This window comes from Podarcis filfolensis, assembly GCF_964270895.1.
Source record: "Podarcis filfolensis genome assembly, chromosome: 16".
In the NCBI taxonomy this organism is placed as follows: domain Eukaryota; kingdom Metazoa; phylum Chordata; class Lepidosauria; order Squamata; family Lacertidae; genus Podarcis; species Podarcis filfolensis.
The window spans coordinates 23,771,479-23,797,181 of NC_139620.1; the positions used below are offsets into that span (position 1 = coordinate 23,771,479).

The following is a 25,703-nucleotide window of genomic DNA, read 5'->3' on the forward strand; positions in this document are numbered from 1 at the left end:
AGCAAGGCCTAGGGCGTGTTGCATCAATTAAAAATTCAGAATTAAAAACAGTTTAAGCATATGCAGTATAATAAGAGATACAAAACAGTTACATACCTTACATTTTTAAAAAATCTAAGAAATCACAAATTTAAAAACAAAAAATATAAAACAGTTAAAAACGACAGTGGCATGGACATAAAATCAATTCACATCAAAGACAGATATCAACAGGGATAAAGATTTTAGCAGGTTTGTTGAAAGAGGAATGCATTTAGCAGGTACCAAAAACCTAATAGAGAAGACACCTGTCTGTTATGCAGTGGGAGGGAGTTCCAAAGGATTTAATTGCTACCACATTAAAGTTCTGATTCTGACATCATACACAACAGACTTTGGACAGCACCTGTGGGATGCCCTCTCCTGCAGAACATTGTGATTGGTTGAGTATGTCAATCACATGCTTTGGTGAAAAGTCTTTCAGCCTGTGCCTGAACTGCAACAGTCAGTGCGTGGTTTTATTTCTTAGCAAAATGGAAGTAAATTCAGTGTCCAATTTATATGCAACCCGAGTCAAGTAGGCCAAACCAAGATATCCTTTGGTGCAAATGTTTCGCTGCTTTCCTCCGGCAACTCTCCGTTTTAGAACCGCAAAGGCTACCTTCGGAAGCTCATCTCCAGGTATTTCTTCGATAGGAGTGGATGTTTTCAGCAGACTTGCCCGTCAGTTGAAATGGTCTCACAAAACGCCTTGATGATGCATCCAGGTGGTAGCTTGTTCTGTTATGGAAAAACCACAACAAAACAAAAAAACCGTCCCACGGAGGAGGTGGCCAGCCAGCCAGCCAGCCTCAGCCTGAAAGCGTACATATGAAACCATGCTGAAGAAGTCCCACTTGCTCTGGTTTCAAGACCTTAGAAAGATCACCAAGTCGAGTTGGTGCTTTTTAAAACCTCGTTACTTTGTGGACTGTGGGGAAGGGAAGGAAGAAGGGAGCAGCCAGCAGCAGCACGGTGGCTTGATCCGTTTGTCACACCCCAGATTTGCGAAGGGGAGGGCGGCGATGTTCCAAGAGCCAGGAAGGGAGAATTGGGAGTGGGTGGGGCCGCCCAGCACCCGGCAGAACACATGACTGCCCAATAAGTCTCCTCTCCTTCTCCTTGAGTGTGTGCGGGTGGTTTTTTTGGGAGACCCATCCGTCTGGCGGCTGTCCATGGTGCTGATCAGATCGCTGCCCTAGGCAGCCTCGGCGGCGACGGCAGCGGCAGCAGCAGCAGCAGCTGCGACTCCTCTCCTGGGTGGAGACTGATGAGAGCTCCTTGCGGATCCCCATCCGGCGATTTCACTTGCCTGTATTTATTTGCTTTCGCCTGCCTTTCTCGGCAACCGAGGCGAGGGAGGGGCTGAAGACGGATGGACTGAGGTGGGAAAGGAAACATACCAGAGTGGAAGACCACTATAAGCCCCACACGCGCACCCCACCCCACCCCACGGCAGGTGTAAGGAAGACTTGTCCTTTGTCTCTCTAGCTGCTGCGAGGGGAAGACTTGGCTGGGTGAGTAAGGGAGGGGTTGGGGAGATCGGGGAGTGTAGCCTCTCCCACCCCCACCCCCTATTGCTGGACTGGCAAAGCAGAGCAAAAGGGAAGTGGGGTCTTTCCTCCCCTCCTGTTTCTCTCTCGCACGCAGCTCCACTCCTTACCCTGCTCTCCCGCTGTATGGAAATGGCACCTCAGGGTGGAGCAGCTGTCCAGGCTGAGAACTGGGGAAGAGATGGAGGTATAAAATGGAGGGGGGTGAGTTTGAACTGCTTGGCTTTCATGAGCACTGTGGGTGAACCCACTTTCTGGAGAGGAACAGCAGCCCCCTACCCTAATATTTTTAGGTGAACCCTCCCATCTATTGCTTCTAATGTGAAAATATACAAAGTGGGGGGGGTGGAGAAAGGAAATCCAGTGGTTTGGGGGATTATTATTATTATTTTGCAACTCTTAAGGATTCTTGTGAAAAAGCTGTAGCTGAGCAGGGCATCTCTCTCTGATCTCTCAGGTTGGGGGTGGCAGAAGAGTAAGGAGCCCAAGTCCTGGGAGGAGGGGGCCGATTCATGAGAGATGCTACATTTTCTGGCCAGGACCCCTGCTCTCTTTCTCACTTCCCCCCCACCTTCCGTAGAGGCGATCTCTGCTTCTTCTCTCCCCCCCCCCTTTGCCTGGGCAGTGCCTCTCTGAGTAAGCACTTGGTTCCCAGTCTCTCCGCGAAGCTGGACTGCACAAGAAGCCTTGGTTCCCCCTCCCCCCCTAAGCCTACCCTCTCCTGCCAGCTCTCCATGGGGGAAATGTGCCTTAACCTTATGGGTCACCTCTGCTTGCGGCCCCATCAGAGTGAGGTCTCCGTCACGTGGCAAGGTCAGAGAAGCATAGGAGCAAAGCTGGGGAGGGGAAGGGTGATGGGCTGCCGCGTGGGGGCTGGGGTGGGGGCAAAGGAGGCTCCTGCTGCCCAAACCGAGACTTGCTTATAATGCTGGGAAAGGTGGCAGCTTGGAAGCGGGTGGCGGCAGCAAATTCTGCCTCTTTTACAGACAAGGCACTGGGAATTTTGATACTCCCTGCAGTGTGTGGGGGAGAATCACCTGTGTATTGTAACTTCTCGCTTCCAGAAAGCTGTCCTATTGTTTAGATCAGGTTGCTTTAAGCAAAAACAGAAACCCTCCCTGAATTTGTACAGCTCTGGATAAAACCCTGCCGGTTCCTCTGGGAGGGTTGGTGGAGCCCAGTATTGATTCTCTGTTAGTCAAAGAGAGAAGCACTGCAATACTGGCAGGGTACAGTTTTGCTGGTTGGAAGTGCTGTGTCAAAGCATCCTTCGGAGGGGAGGGGAGGGGGCAGTTTCCCTAACACAGGCTTGTCCTCCTATAGCAGCGTTTCCCAACCCGTGGGTCATGACCCGCAGGCGGGTGGCAGGCACACGGGGAAGCCAAGGGAGGGGCCTGGCTTCTGACAGTGACACCCACCCTCCCCTGGTGATGCAGCACTTGGACCTGGGTAGCTTCAGGTGAGCCTCCTCTGGTCTGTCCGGAACAGTCAGGCATCACTCGGTCAGCATTGAGCGTTCAGCCACCCTAGGAATTTGCTTCACTTCCCTGTAGACGTGCATAGGTTGTAAATCTCTCTTGGTTAATTCAATGGGGCATTTTACCATAACGTTTTAACAGAAATGCTTAACTGTGTGTAACTGTTACTAAATTAGTAGTAATCAAAGTGAATGATTTAATAAGTTAATAATCATTAAAGGGGACGCTTTAATCACGATCACAATAATGTATTTTCTTTAGCCATGCTTAAAGTTAGCATTTAATTGATAGAGGGTGTGATCCAGCCAGAATATATACATTTTCAGTTCCTATGGGTTCCAGTGGGAGGTTCACATTACATCTGTTAGAGCTTTCCCATTGAAACCAATAGAATGTGCAGCCAGTTTAATTCAGAAGTAGCAGTGAGTTCCATAGGGCTCACTCCCAGGTAAGCATGCTTGGTTTAGCAGCCGTATCATGTTTCACTTTGAGTGGATTGTGCCCATATCAGAACACGATTTACTATTTGCAAAAGCTCATCATTAGGAAATAACTGAGCACCCTGGTTTGACAATGTATTCTACTACAAGCTATCTACTATGAAAAATACACAGATTCCTCCGTAGTAGGTCTGGGTGGGAAATGTACAATCTCTCCTCCTTACAATTGCCCCTTTTTGGTGCATCTTTCCCCACCAACAGATGGGGTTCATACATTACAACAAAACTGTGAATAACTTTGTAGGTATAATTCTTTCAACAAATTCTGCATCACTTGGGACGTTGAGTAAAGAATTTTATGGAATGCCTCAAGGAATTGTTAACAAAAGAGGCAGAGTTGCAGTTAAAATGCACAAAACTGCTGCAGAAGATCCAACGTCCCAAATTCATATGACAATAAATTGTCATAGCAAGGAAATTTGGGCTTCTGGGATCACCATACCAAAAAGTTTGGGAACCACCACTATGTAGGACCAAAATAAAAAATAAAAAATGGTGATGAGTCAGGCGGGTTGCCACAAATGAGCTTTTCAAGGTAAGATACTAGGCATCTTATTGCCTTTTATTTCTATTTCTTGGATTTATGATTCGATATTGAGTTGGCTGATTTGAAGGCTGAGAATTTAGTAAGAGCAGCAACGCACTTTATTATGTATGACGAGGTTTTGAAGTAGAGAAATGATGCATCACGGCTTCGCTGGATTAGTGTAATCACAGTCTATTCAACTTCCTTAGCAGCCTTTAAAAAGAAAAAAAAAAGCTAATCAGATTGTTGCTATTAACTAAACAAACATTATATGGGGAAAATAAGAATGTTGCGATTGAAATACGTGCTGCTTGCTTTTGGAAACTGGACTTTAGATGGGCTACTGCACTAGACCAGTTGTTAGAGCATGAGTTTATTAATCTCAGGGTTGTGGGTTCAAGGTCTGCATTGGACGAAAGATTGCATTGTGGGGGTTGGACTAGATGATCCTTGTGCTCCTTTCCAACGCTTATGATTCTATGATTTCCATGCAATCCAGACTATTCCAGAGTGTGGGGGTTTGCTTTGTGAGAGCCCCAGTTAAATTATTCATCAGCATTGCATTTCCCTCTATCCCCCTCCACCCTCCGAATCTTCTTTGGCACTTTGTAGAACTTTAGAGGAAACAACTAGTACATTAAGTTTGACCTGGGAGATAAATCCAGTTCTAGTGCTTTGGAATTTGGTGCAAATAGAACCACTTTCAATTTTCCATCTTCTAGAGGGATATCAGGGGAGTGATAAACTCTTGTTGTCAAGAGCTAAGTGCAGATGGAAACAAAAATGAGTGGCTTGCAAGCTTAATATGCTGCTTCTGAAAACAGAAACGGACCGCCGGAGCAAGTTCTGAACAGCTTGTTTTGCCTGAATGAGATGACAAGTTGATGTGAAATATAGAATACTTGTGTTGCTTTTGGAGGACATTGATAGCCAAGGCCCGATTTCACTCGCTTTTCAAGCCCTCTGAAGTCTCTAATTTTCCACGTTGTTGTTATGCATCGATCCACCTGAAGCACGGGTAGCTTTGGGGGATAATGACTGGAGTCTGAGGGCCCGAGTGTAGAGGCCTTAAGACTGCTTTCAGTGAACTGCATGTATGAAAATAAAGATTTCTTTGCTAATAGGTGCTTCTTGGCCTTCAATTAAAACCTTTCATGAATGCGATCCAGTTTTCACAGTCTGAATATTTGCAAGTCTGTAAATATCAGATGAAAATGAGATCGGGAGAGTTCAGGTTTTGAATTTTGTTTTTGTTTTTTTACAATCTTGAATAAGCAGCCTTTCAGAATTAGCACGGTTTCTGAAGTACAAACTGTGCTAATTCTGAAAGGCTGCTTATTCAAGGTTGTAAAAACTGTTAAAATCTGAATTCTGTAAGATCTTATGTTTTCACTGAGAAGGTGGAGTCAAAATTACAGTATCGAGTTGAATGCATAAATGCACGATGGGGCAAGGTTATCAGTGGTTACTAGTCACAATGACTATACTCTGCTTCTGAATACCAATTACTGGAAGCCACAGGAAGGAAGAGTGTGGCTGTTAGGTTAGATCCTCCTTGGGGTTTTCCCATGGACATCTAGTTGGCCACTTTGAGAATGGATACTGAACTGCGATTGGCCATAGGGCTATTCTTAAATTCAAAACATTTTATGAATGGGAATATATATGTGGAAAAAAAGGAAATAATCTTGTTAAGAGCAAGTGTCTATATATAGAAACACATCTAAGCAACACTATAACAGTTGGGGGGGTCTTTTTATCATACGTGGGGGATGTGTTCAGTTGCAAACAGGTACGGGAGTAAAATTGGAACCGCTGTAGAAAAGATGAGCCATATAATGCCGGATCCTTTGCTACTTCTCCTGAATTATATAAAGAAATTACTTTTAAACTGATGCAGCATTAGCCATGTATGTGATTATAGTCACTAGGCTTTGATACGTGAAGTTAATGGAAAATACTCCTGAGAATGACAGAATGGGAAAGTGGAGTGCGATGGCGTTGTTATGTTTAAATAGCTATACAAGAGTGGAGGGAGGAAAATAGCGTTGTAATAGCTTCTTAGAAAATCAGGAATCGTTCCTAAGTCATTGGCAAATTGAAACATTCACTTGCGCCCAATGGCGTGAACGCCGAAACCTTTGACTTGAAATAACTTGTTCCTTCGGTATGCTATGATCTATGGCTGCTTTCATTATTTCCATTATTCTTTGTAGTAATTCACTCTTTTAAAAAAGAAAGATTGCTCTCGGGGCACAGTGAATGCTCCCGCACACACTCACACGAGTTATCTACCCCTCAAAAGAGTGTATGATGATGACCCCTTCTCTCTCTCTCTCTCTCTCTCCTGCTTCTCCCCTTCTCTTTCTCCCCAGCCCTTCCGTCCACTGCCCTGCCCTGAGTAACAATTTGTTCCCAGTGGGGACGCCCCGCCCCACCCGCATTGCTGCACTGGGGGTTGTGGGTTGGGATGCATCAAAGCAGGGAAGGGAAAGAAAGGGATAGCTATAATAATAATAATAATAATAATAATAATAATAATAATAATAATAATTAATAATAATAATTTATTTATACCCCGCCCATCTGGCTGGGTTTCCCCAGCCACTCTGGGCGGCTTCCAACAGAATATTAAAATACAATAACCTAGGTAAAGGTAAAGGGACCCCTGACCATTGGGTCCAGTCATGGCCGACTCTGGGGTTGTGGCGCTCATTTCGCTTTATTGGCCAAGGGAGCCGGCATACTGCTTCTGGGTCATGTGGCCAGCATGACTAAGCCACTTCTGGCGAACCAGAGCAGCGCACGGAAATGCCGTTTACCTTCCCCCCGGAGCGGTACCTATTTATCTACTTGCACTTTGATGTGCTTTCGAACTGCTAGGTTGGCAGGAGCTGGGACTGAACAACAGGAGCGGGGATTCGAGCCGCGGGGATTCGAACCGCCAACCTTCTCTAGGCTCTGTGGTTTAACCCACAGCGCCACCCGCGTCCCTTTTTTAAAAGCTTCCCTAAACAGGGCTGCCTTCAGATGTCTTCTAAAAGTCTGGTAGTTGTTGCTCTCTTTGACATCTGGTGGGAGGGCGTTCCACAGGGCGGGTGCCACTACCGAGAAGGCCCTCTGCCTGGTTCCCTGTAACTTGGCTTCCCGCAGCGAGGGAACCGCCAGAAGGCCCTCGGAGCTGGACCTCAGTGTCTGGTGGACAGGGCCAAGGATGAGAGGCTGCTTGCCGGATTCAAGAGACACTGTGGGCTGCATCTGGCTCATAGACTCGTGATTCCTTACCCTAGTGTTTCCTCACCCCCTAATTTATAGCTTGGGATGAAGTTGGGGTAGACCCAACATAGAGAAGGTGAATCTGAAAGTTGGTGGTTCGAGCCCGTCCAGGGACAGTTGTGGCCAGATGCTACCTTTTCCACCAGTCTCAAACTTTTTACTTGTTTGCTTTTGAATGTTAATGTCAGCTTTCTAGCCCTGTTCATTAGATGTGCAAGGAAGGCCTAGTGCTCTGTGCATCTTTGTTGTCTGCAGTTAGATTAGCAGTTTCAAAGAGCAAGGCATGGATGGTGGTGGCACTACTTCTGATCAACACCCCCACCCCACACAAGGCCCACTTCACCAAATCTGGTGCCCTCCAAATGCTTGGGACTACATCAGAGGAAGAGGGCCTTCTTGGTAGTGGCGCCCACCTTGTGGAATGCCCTCCCATCAGCTGTTAAGGAGATGAGTAATTATATAACATTTAGGAAACATCTGAAGGCAGCCCTGTATAGGGAAGCTATTTTAGGCTTAATGTTTTATTATGTCTTAATATATGCTGGAAGCCGCCCAGAGTGGCTGGGGCAACCAGTCAGATGGGCAGGGTACAAATAAATATCATCAGCATCTCCCATCAGCCTCAGCTAGCTCAGCTGTGCCTGTTGGGGCTGTTAGTTGAGAACATCTGGAGTTCAGGCTTTCAGGCAGCATTAGAAGACTGGCTTCCATTCTTTAAATGCATTAGTAGCAGGAGGCTGGGAGACAGCTGGGCCCTTGGATGACAAGGGAATCAAAGGTGTGCTAAAGGAGGATACAAACATTGCAGAGAAACTCTATGAATTCTTTGCATCTGTCTTCAGAATGGAAGAGAAAAGGGTTCTGGACTAGGTGGGCCGTTGACCTTATCTGGCTCTTCTTATGTTCTATATAACAGTTCTCATTTCATCGTACCAGTGCAAACTTGGAAATGTACGCTGTTTTCTTTCTATTGTATAATTAGAAGGGGTAGAATCGTAGCGTTGGAAGGGACCCTGAGGATCATCTAGTGTCAGAACCCCCTGCAGTGCAAGGTTTGGACCTGCAACCTTGGCGTTATCAGCACCACACTCTAAGCCAAGGGTCAGCAAACTTTTCCAGCAGGGGGCCGATCCACTGTCCCTCAGACCTTGTGGGGGGCTGGACTATATTTTGAAAAAACAAATTCCTATGCCCCACAAATAACCCAGAGATGCATTTTAAATAAAAGCACACATTCTACTCATGTAAAAACACCAGGCAGGCCCCACAAATAACCCTGAGGTGCATTTTAAGTAAAAGGACACATTATACTCATGTGAAAACACGCTGATTCTGAGCCCATCCGCGGGCCGGATTTAGAAGGCGATTGGGCTGGATCCGGCCCCTGGGCCTTAGTTTGCCTACCCATGCTCTAAGCCCAGGACTGTGGGCTTCTTTCATTGTTGTGGGTCCTTCCTGGCACTCTCCAATTCCTTTATTGGGGTGGGGGGAGAAGCAGGACATAAATAAAGTAAGTCTAAAAACACAGACTTTTCAGAACTCAGCATGAACTCTTTTGCTGGCGCAACAGAATACTGAGGTTTGTGTCCCTGGGTTGTTGGCCAAGGGTGGGGTTGAAGAATGGAACAAAGAGGGTGGGTGGGAGGCAGCAAGCTGGGAGACAAGGCTGGCAGTCGAACGAGTATTGCATGAGGAAATCAATCTCCCTGCAAGGATCCAGGGTGTATTCAGGAGCTAATTATAAAGCTGTCAATATGCACATTTATTATTAATAACAACTAATAAAAGCCCAACCAGATGGAGCCACAGACTTATTTCAGGCTTTTTCTGATAATATTAATGGTAGGATCTTCCTATTTCTCATCCCTCAACCCCCAGATTTCTGCATGCAGATCTAAATAGAAACAAAAGATAAACTCTGTTTAAAAGATGGTTTCAGCAGCTGATGCAAGAGAATGCGGTAGTTTATATATCCCTGTGATGTTTCAGGATGTGCCTGTCTGTGGTTGCCCGTGCTCCTGGCTGCATCCGTGTTTCAATCTCTTTAGCCTTTGGTGCAACCTGAGATGTTTCTGCTTCGAGTACCGTCTAATCTAATTTAGCTGGCATCCCACCTCCCACAGTCCATTTAAAGATTATTAGGCGGAATAAGTTGATTTCGTTTTCGTATTGCCTAGCAATACTTCTGGCGAATTCACAAGCTCGTCCTCTTCTTTGTGGATTTTCGTTCGGTCTTAATGACTATATTGCCCTACCGTGATTTTTGGATGCTTTTCTTCGTAAACCAAGATAAGAGAGCTGGTTTGTACATAACTCTAAGCCAAACTATGGTTTACTGGGAACGCAGTAGCAAGAGGGTTCCTGGAGAGGCGATGCTGGCTGCTTCCTGCTTCCTCTGGTCTTTGTATTGGTTCAGCTTAATGTGTTGTCTGAATCTGAGCTTATGGTTTGTCTGGAGCGAAATCTCCTCTCCGGGAGTCCACAAATGCTTGAGCATTGGTGCTAAGCCATAGTTTATGGATGAGACAGCTGAAGAACTGGCCATTTTGTCTCTGACCACAGGGACACTGCCTCCTCCTGTTGGCTGTTAAGGGAAGTGTACTTTAACTACTGTTGGAAAGACGGGGCACTCAACAAGCCTTGCAGTCTGTTTGAAGCCACTTATCCCAAGAGATCATGGCCACTGGTCCCATCACCTCCTGGCAAACAGAAGGGGAAGAAATGGAGGCAGTGAGAGATTTTACTTTCTTGGGCTCCATGATCACCGCAGATGGTGACAGCAGCCACGAAATTAAAAAACGCCTGATTCTTGGGAGAAAAGCAATGACAAACCTAGACAGCATCTTAAAAAGCAGAGACATCACCTTGCCAACAAAGGTCCGTATAGTTAAAGCTATGGTTTTCCCAGTAGTGATGTATGGAAGAGAGCTGGACCATAAAGAAGGCTGATCGCCAAATAATTGATGCTTTTGAATTATGGTGCTGGAGGAGACTCTTGAGAGACCCATGGACTGCAAGAAGATCAAACCTATCCATTCTTAAGGAAATCAGCCCTGAGTGCTCACTGGAAGGACAGATCCTGAAGCTGAGACTCCAGTACTTTGGCCATGTCATGAGAAGAGAAGACTCCCTGGAAAAGACCCTGATGTTGGGAAAGATGGAGGGCACAAGGAGAAGGGGACGACAGAGGACGAGATGGTTGGACAGTGTTCTCGAAGCTACCAGCATGAGTTTGACTAAACTGCGGGAGGCAGTGGAAGACAGGAGTGCCTGGCGTGCTCTGGTCCATGGGGTCATGAAGAGTCGGAAACAACTAAACAACAACAACAACATCCCAAGAGATGCTACAGACTGAGCTATGTATGTAAACCTAGTTTCAGTGTGACTGCTCTGAGTAGGACTAGCATTGGCTACAACCTATACCACCCACTAACTCAGTATTGTTTACACTGACTGGCAGCAGTCCTCCAGCGTTTCAGACAAGGAATCTCTTCCTAGGGGATCAACTCTGGGATCTTCTGCATGCAAAGCAGTTGCTCTGTCACTAAGCTGCAGCCGCTCCCCAGAACGAGAATGTGTGTTGTTAGTCTACACATTTTCTTCTTACTCTGAGCTCTGAATCTTTACTTTGTGGTCCAACAGACCTTAGGATTTCCCCCTAAAGGTTACAAGGACTGGGAATAATAAAATAAAATGATTGTAGGCATTCATAGGTGGTTTCCCCATTTTTCCTCATCTCTCCCAACTCCTATTTAGCAGCAAACACCCTTTCCATAGTGAGCTTACTGTAGCTCACACCTAACAGGAATTTATCCAGCATTTTCTCTCTCGCTCTTGTCAAATTCCTTCTGTGGGGTAGAGTGTGGGGTGGGGAAGCTGCATATTCAGTTGGGGGGCAAGCCTAGATTTCTCTTGCAGTAGAGGGGTGAGGAACCTTTCCCTTTGGGTATGAAATTTATTTTGGGGGTGAATACAGAATTGTTCATTTTCTGAATGTAGTTTTTAGGTCATTTTTCATTTAACAGAATGATGTAGAAATCACTCTTCCAGGCTGTGTGTGTGTGTGTGTGTTTAAGCTCTGATGCATATTCCAGCAAACGTCCTAAAAACAACCTCTAGCGAGGATTTAAAGGGACAGGGCTCTTTCCCAATTACCTTCCCAGATCGCCTTTGTCAGCTTCCTGTGGTCCATGTGACTTTGCAAAGCGCATGTTCCATAAAGGGGAAGCAGCAAGCCGGCAATGCAGCCTATGCGTTTCATATGCGGCTCTCTCCTTTCCCTGTTCCATTCCCCTTTTACTTTCCGAGAGAACTCCTGTCTCCCCAGCAGGGATGGAGTTAAGCCTTGCCTTATTGCTCCCAAAGAGAGGCTGTGGTGCATTGTGGTATAATGAGGCAGCTTTCATGGTTGCCGGGAGATCCATGGGGCTAAACTATATGGAGAGAGAGGACTAGCATGTGGCCAGAATCTGTAATGTTTGATGTGCTTTCTCTGAGAGCAGTGATGCAGCAGGCCACCATCTCCCTGCTGAATCAGGATGTTTCTTAAATATTAGTGTCTTCCACTTTTTTTTTTTATATAAACAACCTCAGGCAATGCCCTGAGCTGGAGCTTCCGCCAGACCCCTCTGACGGCGGGAATGAAGGGGAGGGGCTGCTGGGAGTCAGGATCCGTCCGCTCCTTCTGCAACTCGGGCTGCCTGAATAAAATTAAGAAGGGTTAGTTGGCCTTCTCTGGACTTCTCCCCCTCCCATCACCACCCCCTTTCCAGAGGCCTTCGGTTATCTATGGGCCCTTCCGGCTTCCACTGACTGGTATATTTCACTGCATGATCAATTCATGGGGTATTTGTGTACTTTAAAAAGAAAAGGGCGAAAGTATTGTGCCTTATTGGGGGCGGGGGGGGGGGAAGGTTGCCTTGCAGCTGGGAAAAGCATGTTAATCTCATGCGGAATGAAAGGGAGCAACAGCAATAGACCACCAACTATGTCTGCACAGAGCTTAATTCTCCTCTTGGCAGCCGTGGAGAGTGTGAAATTGTCATGGATCAGAGTGGGGGAAATCCACGTTTTTCATAAACGTGGAGAATGTGGCTTACTTTGTTTCTCTTTTGACTACATCCTATTTATAAGCACAGTGGTACCTCGGGTTACGTACGCTTCAGGTTACAGACTCCGCTAACCCAGAAATAGTGCTTCAGGTTAAGAACTTTGCTTCAGGATAAGAACAGAAATCGGGCTCCAGCGGCGCGGCAGCAGGAGGAGGCCCCATTAGCTAAAGTGGTGCTTCAGGTTAAGAACAGTTTCAGGTTAAGAACGGACCTCCGGAACGAATTAAGTACTTAACCTGAGGTACCACTGTACAACACTGTAGTCCCCACCCCCACCCCCACCCTATCTCTGTGTACCAAACTTAACTCCTAACACTTCCAATCACCTGCCGCTGTGCCTGTTTTAACTGGCACGAGGTGGTGAGTTATTGAAGAACTGGCTCTTGCATAACTCTAGCATGCTCTGAATCCACCTGGAAGGTGAAAAAACATTTGCCGAAGCACAAAATATGTGGGCGGTGGCATTTAAAGGTGAAAAGTGGTGTTTTGGGGGTTTTGTAGCAAAATATATACCTTGAAGCAAACATATGGGAAAGGTTCTGTCTCTGTAGGTCTGCTCCTGTCCTTATCTTTGCCTTTAGGAACCTGGTACCTTTCAGATGTTTTGGACTACAACACCCATCAGTACGAACTGGCAGGGGCTGATGGGAGTTGTAGTTGACAATATCTGGAGGGGGCCCCAGCTTGGCAAAGTCTTCCTTATATGATAGAATAATGCTTAGTGTTGATAGGGTGCTTGACACAGTGCTCTATGGCATTGCATGTGGAATACTTTTGGTGGGTTACAGCTGCCTCATGCCAGTACAGTGGTACCTCAGGTTAAGAACTTAATTCGTTCTGGAGGTCCGTTCTTAACCTGAAGCTGTTCTTAACCTGAAGCACCACTTTAGCTAATGGGGCCTCCTGCTGCTGCTGCGCCGCTGGAGCCCGATTTCTGTTCTCATCCTGAAGCAAAGTTCTTAACCCGAGATACTATTTCTGGGTTAGCGGAGTCTGTAACCTGAAGCGTATGTAACCCGAGGTACCACTGTACTTGAACATTGCAGAGGAATCCAAGTGTGTTCTACTGCTTTCCCAAGAGGAAGGATGTGAATGACCTATCCTGGATTTTGCACCTGCACAAACTTTTGTGCAAGTGTTTGTGGAACAGGGTGCTGGTGTCTGTTTCCTTCTACTTCCCGGCTCTTTGGATCTAATCCACCCTCTTTGCAATAATTGCATTAGCATTATAAATCAGGTCAGTACTATTATTGACCTATTTCTGATGTGGGCCTAGTACCAAGATCTAGTGCCTTGCCTGAGGGCACATAATGGCCTGGCTTGGACATCATGATAAGCTGTAGTTTAGTATGGACTGCCATTCTCCATATGAACCAGCCCAGACCCTGCTGTTTTTATTACCACTGGCTCTTCTCTGTGTGGCCCACCTATGGGAAGTGTGGAGGATGGCTGCATGAGAATGTTCCTTTTCAGTGGTGGCCCTCATCTGAAATGCTCTTCCCAACGAGATGCATCCTTGTCAGTCTTTAATCACTAAAGGTAAAGGTAAAGGGACCCCTGACAATTAGGTCCAGTCGTGACCAACTCTGGGGTTGCGGCGCTCATCTCGCTTTATTGGCCGAGGGAGCCGGCGTACAGCTTCCAGGTCATGTGGCCAGCAGGACTAAGCCACTTCTGGCGAACCAGAGCAGCGCACAGAAACGCCGTTTACCTTCCCGCCGGAGCGGTATCTATTTATCTACTTGCACTTTGATGTGCTTTTGAACTGCTAGGTTGGCAGGAGCAGAGACCGAGCAACGGGAGCTCACCCTGTTGCGGGGATTCGAACCGCCGACCTTCTGATCGGCAAGTCCTAGGCTCTGTGGTTTAACCCACAGCACCACCCGCGTCCCCTCTTAATCACTAGACTAAGGCTATTTTGTTTCCCCAGGCCTTTGCTTAATTAGATTGCATCCTGTGGTGGTCTCATCCTTTAGTGGCATGGGTAGGACTTGTCCTTATGAATATGTTGCTGGATGAGTATTTAATGCATCTGTATTGTTCATTTTTCCATGGTTTTAATTGCTATTATCTGTTGTATTTGCTGTTGCTAAGTTGCTTTGAGGTTTCTTTTCCTTGTGTAAAGCGATTGATAAATGTAATTGATATTAATAGCAATCATTCAGCTGTGGCTTAATGTGAACAAACAGAATGTGTGAACTAGGTTTAACCCTTGCTTTCCAATTGTGGTTTGCTTGGAGAGAAGCAAAAGCCACAAATGCTGGTTCCCACATAATGCAAAGCAGGCTTCCTGTTTGATTTTTTCTCCAACATGTCAAAGAAAAGAAAAAGTGGGGTGCAGCAGGGACAGATGAGCAGTGAGCACCAAAACACGCTGCTTGTTCATGTTAACTGTGACATCTGAACCCAGCCAGTGAGTTTGTTGTGACATTTAATTTTGCACTGGGACTTCGGATTGACAGTTGCAGTCTTTTAGCCACTATTACCAGTTAGGCCCCTAAATTATAGGCAATTGCACTTAGGCTGTTTCCAATAATTGGAGGGCTGAGAGATTCCCTTTACCTTATTGCTATTAAAAATGGACAACCCCACTCTTTCTTTAATCATTAAAGGTTTTAAAGGTTTTAAAATTTGAATATATTAATGTTTATGTATCTGGAAGCTTTGCATGCTGATGATGGACGTTTGGAGAGTGTGATGTGTTTGTATATCATAGTTATGGTTCTCTGGGGCTCCAGGTATGAATTCCGCCCTTTCCATTTTATTCAGTACGTTGCTGTTGTGTGCAGTTCAAATTGAAATAGGAAGTGTGTAGGGTCCAGTGGCACATACATGTACCGTGGTGGCTGGTGCCAATTGGGACTGGTTGGGTGGTAGGCATGGAGCCCAACAGTAGGTGGCGCCAGAGACAATGACAGGCCATGGCAACTGATTCTAGTTTTGCCCCCATCCTCTTCCCTACAAGGGCAGCATTGAGGCTAAGGAAGAAGAAGCTGGTGGCCAGTGCCATCCCCTGGATTGATTGTAAGAACATAAGGAGCTGCCTTATACAGACTAGCTCAGGATTATCTGCAATGACTAGCAGTGGCTCTCTAGGATTTTTTCCCAGACCTACCTGCAGTTGCTAAGGATTGAACCTGGCACCTTCTGCCTGCAAAGCAGATACATGACGGCTGGCTACAGGCAGACTGGTGTTGGTGGAACAGTGCCCTAATGGACCAACCTCCTCTGTAAATGTGTTTTCTCCCTACCTGCAGATTTCCTCTCCCTCAAGCAGCTCAGCAACATGCTCAAATATGCTGTTTTCTCTGAATGGCAATGTTGAAAGGCTGCAGATGACAGTCTCTGTCTGGAGAGGCCTCCACCCTGTTCCATCTCCATACATTTCTCATGTAAGGAGGAGGTAATGCATCTTCTATCTTGGTGCCTGCTCCAACTACTGAAAAGCAAAGTTCACATTTTGCTTTGAGAATCCCCCCCCCCCCCCGCTTAATGGACTAAAACTCATATGATTTTAATGAATGGGCTGAGAGCAGCAGTAGTTCATCCGGCCGAAGTTTAAACAATTGATTTTGTATTTTTCCTCTACGAGCAACGCAGCTTGGATTTCTTTTGCATCTGCAGAAGGTTCTGGCCCACAAATGCCTGGGCTGAAATAACAGCGTCAGCTGCTCAGATGCTGCAATGGACCAACATGGACACCTTTTGGGGGATCTATTATTTATTTGTTTCATAAAATTTATACACTGCTTGAATGTTTAAACAGCAACACCACAACGCAGTGCACAGCAAAATTATCAATAGGAAAACTTAGCAAGAATAATTTAAGACTTTTGAAAAGTTAAAATAACAATAGGCTAAAAATGGATTAAGGCTTTCATCAAGTTCCGAAACATCTGGGTAGGCTTATCTAAACAAAAAATCTTTTTAGCAGGTGCTTAAAAAAGTACAGTGATGGAAACTGCCTTCCATCCTAGGGTTCAGCTGGCTTGATCATTTTCCACTCTTGGTGATGTGGTGGTCAGGTGCTATTTTTATCCCACCATTACATAATTGTGCATATACACACATACATGCAATCTGTGCATTATATAATTAGAACTTACTCTTGCTTTTTTTTTGGTCATGCATAAAAGAGGATATTGCTCTCAGATAGTCTAATGGGTTTAATTTTCAGCCATGTTTAAAATGTTGAATGTGTAGTTAGACCATAATAATAATAATAACAGTAACAATAATAATTTATTTATATCCCGCTCTCCCCAGCCAAAGCCGGGCTCAGAGCGGCTAACAACAGTAAAAATAGCACAATTTACGTAAAATCACAGTCAATTAACTAAAATACATTCTAAAATCAATTCAGAATCAAATTAATGGCAACCGTCGGGCTAGAGTTCCATGAGGATTACAGAAGGAGGGGGTCAGACTGTGCCTTGGCCAAAGGCCTGGGGGAACAGCTCTGTCTTGCAGGCCCTGCGGAAAGATGTCAAGTCCCGCAGGGCCCTAGTCTCTTGTGACAGAGCGTTCCACCAGATCGGGGCCACGGCCGAAAAAGCCCTGGCTCTGGTTGAGGCCAGCCTGACATCCCTGTGGCCCAGGATCTCCAAGATGTTTTTATTTGAAGACCATAGAGGCGTGGAAGCTCAGACCTCAAGGTGTTTGAGGTTTTCCCAGAGGCATTTGGTTGGCCCATGTGGGAAAGAGAATACAGAATAGGTTGTAGGCGCTTTAAAGATTGCAGGCTGCTCTCCCAAGGTGGTGGAGCCAATAGAAAGCAAGACCCTAGCAGTGTTCTTAAGATTTCGGGCAATGCTGGTTCTTGATTGAGACAACATCTTCCCCACCTTGTGCGATACTCCTTGTGCCCAGGCCTGCCCTGGCCAGACTGGAAATGGCTTCTTCTTCCCCTGAAGACCCCACACAATAAGTGGAAGCTCTGTGGCACCAGAGGTCAGCAGATGGCTATACTCTTGCGGCCTCCAGCAGCAAAGACCCAGGGGCTTGGGATTGCAATCTCACCCAACATTAAAGGGAGCAACTCATTTCCATCATCATCACTGCTGGTCTGTCTCTGGAGACAATGGAGGAGTGAGACTTTGGGGGTGAGATCAAGCAGTTAGGAGGTTGCAGCGCCTGCTATAGCTGCAGAGATAGATGTGGAAGAGACATGTTTTGTTGCAGCTGGGGCAGACGAAGGCGTCCGATCGTGCTGCTGCAGATGAGTTTCTTCTCTCTGCAGTCCTCCCAGCGGTCATTTCTCCTCTGGTCACTGCTATGGATGTACAACTTGTCTGCAGTCTCCAGGCACTGTGGTCGCCTGCAAGGGACGCCCACATGGCAGGGTGTGTGTGATGTTGCTGCCATTATTATTATTGGGCTGCATCCAACCTACTCAGAGTAGATCCATGGACCTAAATGAGTCATGTCCATTAATTTCAAATTGTCTGCTCTTGAGTCTGTCTAAAGTTTAGATACAACCCATTATATACCAGTGTGATTATGTCAAGAAGGTCAAATGCGTTGCAACTGAAAACCAGCCTGCTTGCTTGCCTGCCTGCCTGCCTGGTTAAAGGTAAAGGGACCCCTGACCATTAGGTCCAGTCGTGGCCAACTCTGGGGTTGCGGCGCTCATCTCGCTTTACTGGCCGAGGGAGCCGGCGTACAGCTTCCGGGTCATGTGGCCAGCATGACTAAGCCGCTTCTGGCGAACCAGAGCAGCGCATGGAAATGCCGTTTACCTTTTCCCCAGAGCGGTACCTATTTATCTACTTGCACTTGGATGTGCTTTCGAACTGCTAGGTTGGCAGGAGCAGGGACCGAGCAACAGGAGCTCACCCCGTCGCGGGGATTCGAACCGCCGACCTTCTGATCAGCAAGTCCTAGTCTCTGTGGTTTAACCCGCAGCACCACCCGCATCCCGCCTGCCTGCTTGCCTTCCCACAAATTTCAGACTCCTTTCCTCCCTGCTGTACTTGCATCATCATTTAGGAAAGTTTTGGCAGGGAGTTTTATAACAACTCCCAAGAGCAGTGAACTGAAGGAAGCCTGTATGATCTTCTTCTGTGTTGTTTTTAAACAGCTGAAATAGCTTGATGCTCAACAAAAGAGTTCAGGCTTGTTACCCGGGCCACGTCGTCCCCGCATCTCCCCTTTCTCCTGGCCCCCGGGGAAAAGTGTGAAAGGGGGTCAGTCTGTTCTTGCATCCTTCTCTTCCTGTGAGATGGCGAAACCCTAGAACGTCCTGAGGGTGGAAAATGTATTTAAATAATGATTAAAAATTTATTTTCGGTGACACGTTTAGAAAAGAGAGAGAGAGAGAGAGAGAGAGAGAGAGAGAGAGAGAGAGAGAGCGCGGCTTTATCTGCCTACTGGGAAATTATATCCGTGGGGGAGCTTGCAAGTGAGCTGAGCTGTGCCCCAGTTAGTGAGAGGGACCTGACTCCAAATGATGTCCCGGAACTGGTGTTGCTTTACAGGCCTCGGGGCTCCTGTTCTGCCTCGCCAGCATTATTTATCCCCCAGACACGGAAGTTGCACAGGGCTTGTGCAAATCAACTGTGTTTTGCCCTGTGGTGGTTTAATTGGGAAAGAGACTGCTACATTGAGAAGTGGCTAAATGGGTTTACCTCCCAGCAGTCACTACAGGTTGCAGGGTGTGTTTAAACTGATGTTCAGGTTGCCTGTGCTGTGTCTTATCTGCTCCAGCATTCTGCTTCCAGCAGAGGGCAGCCAAATGCCCTGGGAAGCTCAGAAGCATTGGTCCATTCTGTCCACTGTCAGAGAGGCAGTATGCCTGTGTGTGTGTTGAGTGTGTGTGTGTGTGTGTGTGGAGAGCGAGAGCGAGAGCGAGAACACACTTTTTTCTGGGAGTATGCAAGGGTACACATACCCCTAAACATTTTGCGAATCTAAGTTTGGCCTCATTGAGGGGGCAGTATTTCAATATGAGTAGGAAAATGAGAGTACCCCTAAACATTTTTTTAATAGAAAAAAGCACTCTGTGTGTGTATGTGTGTGTAATTCTGATGATATGCAGAGTAGCTTACAGCTAGAAAGCTAAATAACTATTCTGGGTGATTGATAACTTCTTTGTAAAGACTATACAATGTCCAGACTCTTTATATTCAAAAAGAACTTTGCTTTCACAAACATATAACAGAAGAATATATTTACAATCTAGCTCCTGCACAGATTTCCTCAGTTATTTAATTAATGAAGTAACCACCCTATACCTGCAGGTCTTAGGGCAGTTCACAGGATATTAATGTTTAGGGATCTTCCTCTGTTTTACTTCAGACGGATCACACTGACACCACACCGTCCTCAGCAGTATCTTGAGAAGCCTCTCTCAGCAGCCATTCCCCCTCATACAGAGCAAGCAAGTGAGCGAGTGAGCCGAAAGCAGTTAAAAACAACAGTTACTGGAATAACAGTCACAACAGAATGGAATGTGGCTCTCTCATGTAACTCACAGTCAGCCAATCACATGACAGCTACTGCCAAAGGATAAACCCCATGCTAAAAATACACAGTAACCCAACATAAGTAAACATTCCCATTTCCGGAAATTAAACCATTATCCTTAACATTCAGGTAACGTATCAGTTGCTGAGAATTGGAGGTGGACAGAGTGCTGTTGCGATCAGCCTGAGGAGAGTTCTGAGGGCCAGATGAAGATGTCTAGAGGGCCACATTTCTCCCCCAGTCCTGAGGCTCTCCACCCCTGAAATGCAACCTCATATTCAGAAACAGGCTGTTCTGTCCAGTTTCACTTCATGGTTGCTAAGCCCAAGACCACGCATACATCTCTGGGAGGGGGCCCCACCTATTTTTGAAAACCCCTCTCATCCAGATATATAAATAACTTTCTGTACAGGAGAGAATGAGTCTCTTCTTTTGTTTTTCTAACAATGCGCTTGGCTTGGTTTATATTTGGGCCTCATTGTGTTTCCTGCTGATTTCTCTGGCTGTTCTCTGGGTCAGCTTTGTAGCTATTGAGTTCCTGATGTTGGCTTTTCTCTTTGACGTGTTACCTGAGCTGCCTGTGACCTTTCTTTTATTGTGGAGAGAATTGCAGCTTGTTCGTGGATATGGGACAATGAAGCCAGAATTTGCAGTTGGAAGCTATTCTTCCCACCTATTCTTGCTGAAGGGCGAATAATTTTGTGACAGAAAGGCTATATTTGTGACTGCACTGCCAGATATATGAGCAGTAGTCTAGTGGCCAATCCAGAAGTGCAGGGTCCCTACATGATAGTCACAGCAGTGACCCTTCTAAGATTATACAGCTTTCAAAGATTATACAATAATAATAATAATTCAGGATACATTGCATTGATGAATGCCGATCTCCATGTGTTGTCTTTTGGCCAGATCTACTATTTTTTGTGCATGCAGATGGGCAAATGATTCCAAGTGCTTCGATATAATCTTTTGGAGCGACTTAAGTTGTGCTTTCTGTGAAGTTCCATTGTACATAGCCGAACATGCGTTCCCTTCTCATGAAACTGAAGCACCTGGTATTTTCACTGTTCCTAAATGCTTAGCTTTGGAGCATACAGTACAGCTCCGTCTTGGTGTTCTTCCCGTGTTCCTTCTCCAGAAGGACTCTATGAGCCCATACTCAGTGGCTGGCTCACTTCCTTTCCCTCTGATTGTGCAGCTTTAGGACACTAGAGACAGGGACCCTGACGGAACCTTGCTGCAGAAATAGCAGCAGGTCTTAGGACACCCCACCCTGGTACCCACAGCTGTATATGAGCCCCCACCCTTTGGTTGATCTTTGCCAGGCATAGGCAAACTCGGCCCTCCAGATGTTTTGGGACTACAACTCCCATCATCCCTGACCACTGGTCCTGTTAGCTAGGGATGATGGGAGTTGTAGTCCCAAAACATCTGGAGGGTGGAGTTTGCCTATGCCTAATCTTTGCAATCTAATGTGTATGGTCCACACAGTCTCTGTGTTAGGGGCTTAGATTAGCCTTCTCCAATCCAGCCAGGGAACACTTATTTGGGCAACTGGATAGCTCAGTTGGTTAGAGCATGCTGCTGATAACACCACGTTTGCAGATTTGATCCCCATATGGGACAACTACATATTCCTCTGGGTCCCTTCCAGCGCCATGATTCTATTCTTCTATTAACCTGGTGACCTCCATATCTTTGGTGCTGAAACTCCCATCAGCCCCAGCCAGCCAGGAACCAATCGCCTCTGTGAGGGTTCTGCTGAAAGCAGCAGCCAGTGGGAAATTTTGAAGCTGGCCAGGTAAAAAACATGGACATGTTTCCACAAGAATCCTGCTTTCAAGAAAGCCACAACATTGAGGGGCCAGCTGGCTGGGCCATCCATCCCTCTGCAGGAGTCCCATCCATTCTGTGCTCAAGCTGCCCCTGGCTGTTCTGCTGAGCTATCCAGGTTGATGAAAACTGGCTTGGATTGGAAGGAAGGAATAACATGGGCTGAAAAAGTGGAGCTTGATATGAGCAAGAGATATGGACAGCCCCTTTTTAGCCCCCGCATAGAAATTAAGATTTAGGGCAGGGGTTGGTGGCTGGATGACACACCTGGTGCCTGTGTGGATGTGGCTGGTCGCCACAGGCTGCTTGTTACTCAAAGTAGGTCTTGCTAGGCTACTTAAGTGAAGAGTCCTGCATTTTTTAAATATATATAAAAATTTTTTTATTAGGAATTTAAACAAAATGCATTATCTTAAATCATATCAGCTTTAATTCTCCCCCATTTCCCCCCTCCCCCTCCCTCCCATAAGACAACCCCCCTCCCCACCCCCACCCCGACTTCCCTCAGTTCCCATCTCTGGTTTCTCTATGAATGCTGTTCTCTGCATGTTACAAATTTGTATAGATCCTTAATATATCTAACTGGTTATTATCAATGAAAAGTTTGTGAGCGTTTATTCAAAACCCGCCAAGCAGTCCAATTCACTTTGTTGCATCTTTTAAGTATTTTGTAAAAGGTTCCCATTCATCTTTAAAGTCACAGTTGTCCTTGTCCCGTAATTTGTGTGTCAATTTTGCCAGTTCTGCATAGTCCGTCAGTTTCTCTTCTCATACTTCTTTAATCGGAGTTTCCTCAGTCTTCTATCCTTGTGCTATTAAGACTCTTGCCACTGTTGTCACTTACATAAAGATGTTTTTCAACTTCTTTGACAGTAGAGTCCTGCATTTCAGCCTTCTCAGAAAGGAATGCATTGAATTTTTTGGCTTTACAGTGGTACCTCGGGTTACATACGCTTCAGGTTACATACGCTTCAGGTTACAGACTCCGCTAATCCAGAAATAGTGCTTCAGGTTAAGAACTTCTGTTCTCAGGATGAGAACAGAAATCGTGCTCCGGCGGCACGGCAGCAGCAGGAGGCTCCATTAGCTAAAGTGGTGCTTCAGGTTAAGAACAGTTTCAGGTTAAGAACGGACCGCCAGAACAAATTAAGTACTTAACCCGAGGTACCACTGTACTTGGGGTGGGAGAGAGAGACAGATTGTGGACTGCCTTCTGGGACCTTGCTTGGATCTGCTGGACTTGAGACTCTGGTTGGGCTTGGAGCGAAGCCTCCCACTGTAGCAGGAAAGGCTCAGGACAACTCAGGTGATGACAGCAGCAGCAGCACCTCTGAGCAGATCCTCTTCCTGCCCTGCTTTGCGGAGCAGTTGGCTCTGAAAGGGGAGGGACCAAGCTAGTGGAGGTAGGGAAAGATTTTGCCTTCTGCATCGCCTTTTCCTCACGGGGCCATTGGTTCTGATGGCCTCTGTGAAGGTGCTGGTGAAAACAGCAGCGAGTGGAGACAGTGAAGCAGTCCACCCCCCCAAAAAAAACAACAAAATGGGAGTCATTTTGGACTCACAGCTGTCCATGGAGGCGCAGGTTAATTCTGTGTCCAGGGCGGCTGTCTACCAGCTCCACCTGGTACTCAGGCTGAGGACCTACCTGCCCGCATATTGTCTCGCAAGAGTGGTGCATGCTATAGTTATCTTCCGCTTGGACTACTGCAATGCGCTCTACATGGGGCTACCTTTGAAGGTGACCCGGAAACGACAACTAATCCAGAATGCGGCAGCTAGACTGGTGACTAGGACTGGCCGCCGGGACCATATAACACCGGTCTTAAAAGACCTACATTGGCTCCCAGTACGTTTCCGAGCACAATTCAAAGTGTTGTGCTGACCTTTAAAGCCCTAAACGGCCTCGGTCCTGTATACCTGAAGGAGCGTCTCCACCCCATTGTTCAGCCCAGACACTGAGATCCAGCGCCGAGGGCCTTCTGGCGGTTCCCTCATTGCGAGAAGTGAGGTTACAGGGAACCAGACAGAGGGCCTTCTCGGTGGTGGCGCCCGCCCTGTGGAACACCCTCCCTTCAGATGTGAAGGAAATAAGCAGCTATCCTATCTTTAAAAGACATCTGAAGGCAGCCCTGTTTAGGGAAGTTTTTAATATTTAATGCTGTACTGTTTTTAACATTTGATTGGGAGCCGCCCAGAGTGGCTGGGGAAACTCAGCCAGATGGGCGGGGTATAAATAATAAATTATTATTATTATTATTATTAAAACCACAGACTCGTTTGCCTACGGACCATGCTTTTCACTGCACAAGCAAGGACAGCGAGGAGCCATCTGGCTGGGCTGTGCATCTCCCGCTGGGGCTAGGGTCCCATCTGTGCCGTGGTCAGGCTAGCCTTGCCCTCCCCTTCGGCTGAGCTGACCGCATCCTTTCCCCGTTTCCGCTGTGCTCAGAAGCGCTGACTTTTAAGAGCCGTCTTTCGCCAGCCGTGAGAGATCGCTCTTTATTTTTGCGTGCAATCTAGTTGTGCCAAATGCTATAGGTACGCATTAACTCTGAAAGCGGGTGCTTGTGGTAAGGGGAGAAGAGTGGGGTGTCTTCTGCTTACGGTGTTGTAACGGAGAAGAAATTGTTTAATTTTGCCGTCGCCAATTTGCGTTCCACGTTGTCGGTTTCATTAAATTGCAAATTTTGAGAAACTGGAAGAATTGCCTACCTCTGCCTTTTATTTGTGGTTTCTATTAAAAAACCAAGGCAGCTGTCTCAAATATATAAACTAGAAGGCCATTAAATATGAATGAGGCTTTCTGTTTAATATTCATAGCTATTAAAACGAGGTGAAAAACAATTGAGCGTTCCCCCCCACCATTAGAAAAATGACTAATGCTCCCCCTTTACAGACAAGCGGGAGACGAAAGGGATGTGGGTGAGGACAGAATGAAAGAGATTAAGTTTCTTTGTGGGACAGGAGCCGGGTTAGCATTCCACATTGGAGGCGTGCAGATACGGCAACATATATTAATAGCTGTCATTTTGCATTCTGTTGCAATTCCTGTGGGCTACGTGGCGGAGGCAGAATATTGACTGAAATGCATTGATCTATTGGGTATGTAGGAGATCGTCTTACCACACATACGAACGCTTGACGGTTTTGATCGGCGGAACTGGCACCGTTTTAGGTGTCACACAATGACCTGCTCTGCATTTGTGAGAACTCAAATCTTTTAGCGTGGCAGCAACGGCACGCTGGAACTTGCTGCCTTTTGACATCAGGCAGGTGCCTACGCTGTGCTTATTTTGCCAATGAACATAAAGTGTTGGTATCTTGATGAACGTGCGGGGTGGGTGGGGGTTCAAAGTGAAGATATTAATTTATGTTTAAATTCAAATTTAGATCAACCAGAGTGAACCAAACGCTGAATTCATGTGTGTGTGTTGTTCATTTTCTGGAATGCTGACATATGTTATGAAATTAAACCACACTGGGCTGAAGCCGTCTTTCTTTATCTGTCCACGTGTCGACCGTGGTTTATTTGTTAACCTTTCAAGGTGGGCTGTTTCCCAAACTGTTTTGTACCAATTGTCTATCGTTGTGCCAAAAAGGTCTTTCCCTCATCTGGTTATGTTAAGGTTTCTTGTTATAATGATTCCTAAATATCCAAGTTTTATGTGACAAAGTCTAATGCAGCGGTTCTCAACCTGTGGGTCCCCAATGTTGTTGGACTACAACTCCCATCATCCCTCAGCTCTGGCCTTGCTAGCTAGGGGTGATGGGAGTTGTAGTTCAATAACATCTGGGGACCCACAGGTTGAGAAAGGCTGGTCTAATCCCTTTGAGGTCTATGAATGCATTTTGGATCTTAGGTGGTACATTGAAGAAGAAAGCTTCATATTTTGAGAAAACCTGCAGGCCTGATAGTGTTGCAAAGTTGTTAAGCTCTCGAAAGT

General features: G+C 46.3%; 1 protein-coding gene across 9 annotated transcripts in view; it reads left to right on the top strand.

The window, feature by feature from the left end:
• OSBP2 (oxysterol binding protein 2) overlaps positions 1-25,703 on the top strand; it is a gene marked incomplete at its 5' end in the record, with an annotated part of 151,444 nt that overhangs the window by 43,097 nt on the left and 82,644 nt on the right. Inside the window, one exon of one of the 9 annotated variants that reach the window (XM_083589997.1) lies at positions 1,217-1,535. The exons of 4 other annotated variants lie outside the window; for them this stretch is intronic. Coding sequence is in view for 2 of the 5 variants with exons in the window: in XM_083589994.1 (XP_083446120.1) it covers positions 11,992-12,070 (79 nt within the window). Of the gene's footprint in view, positions 1-1,216; positions 1,536-2,314; positions 2,385-11,937; positions 12,071-19,939; positions 20,056-24,771; positions 24,862-25,703 lie in introns of those variants that run through there. 4 more of the 9 variants (XM_083589991.1, XM_083589994.1, XM_083589995.1 and 1 more) reach the window with 4 other exon arrangements.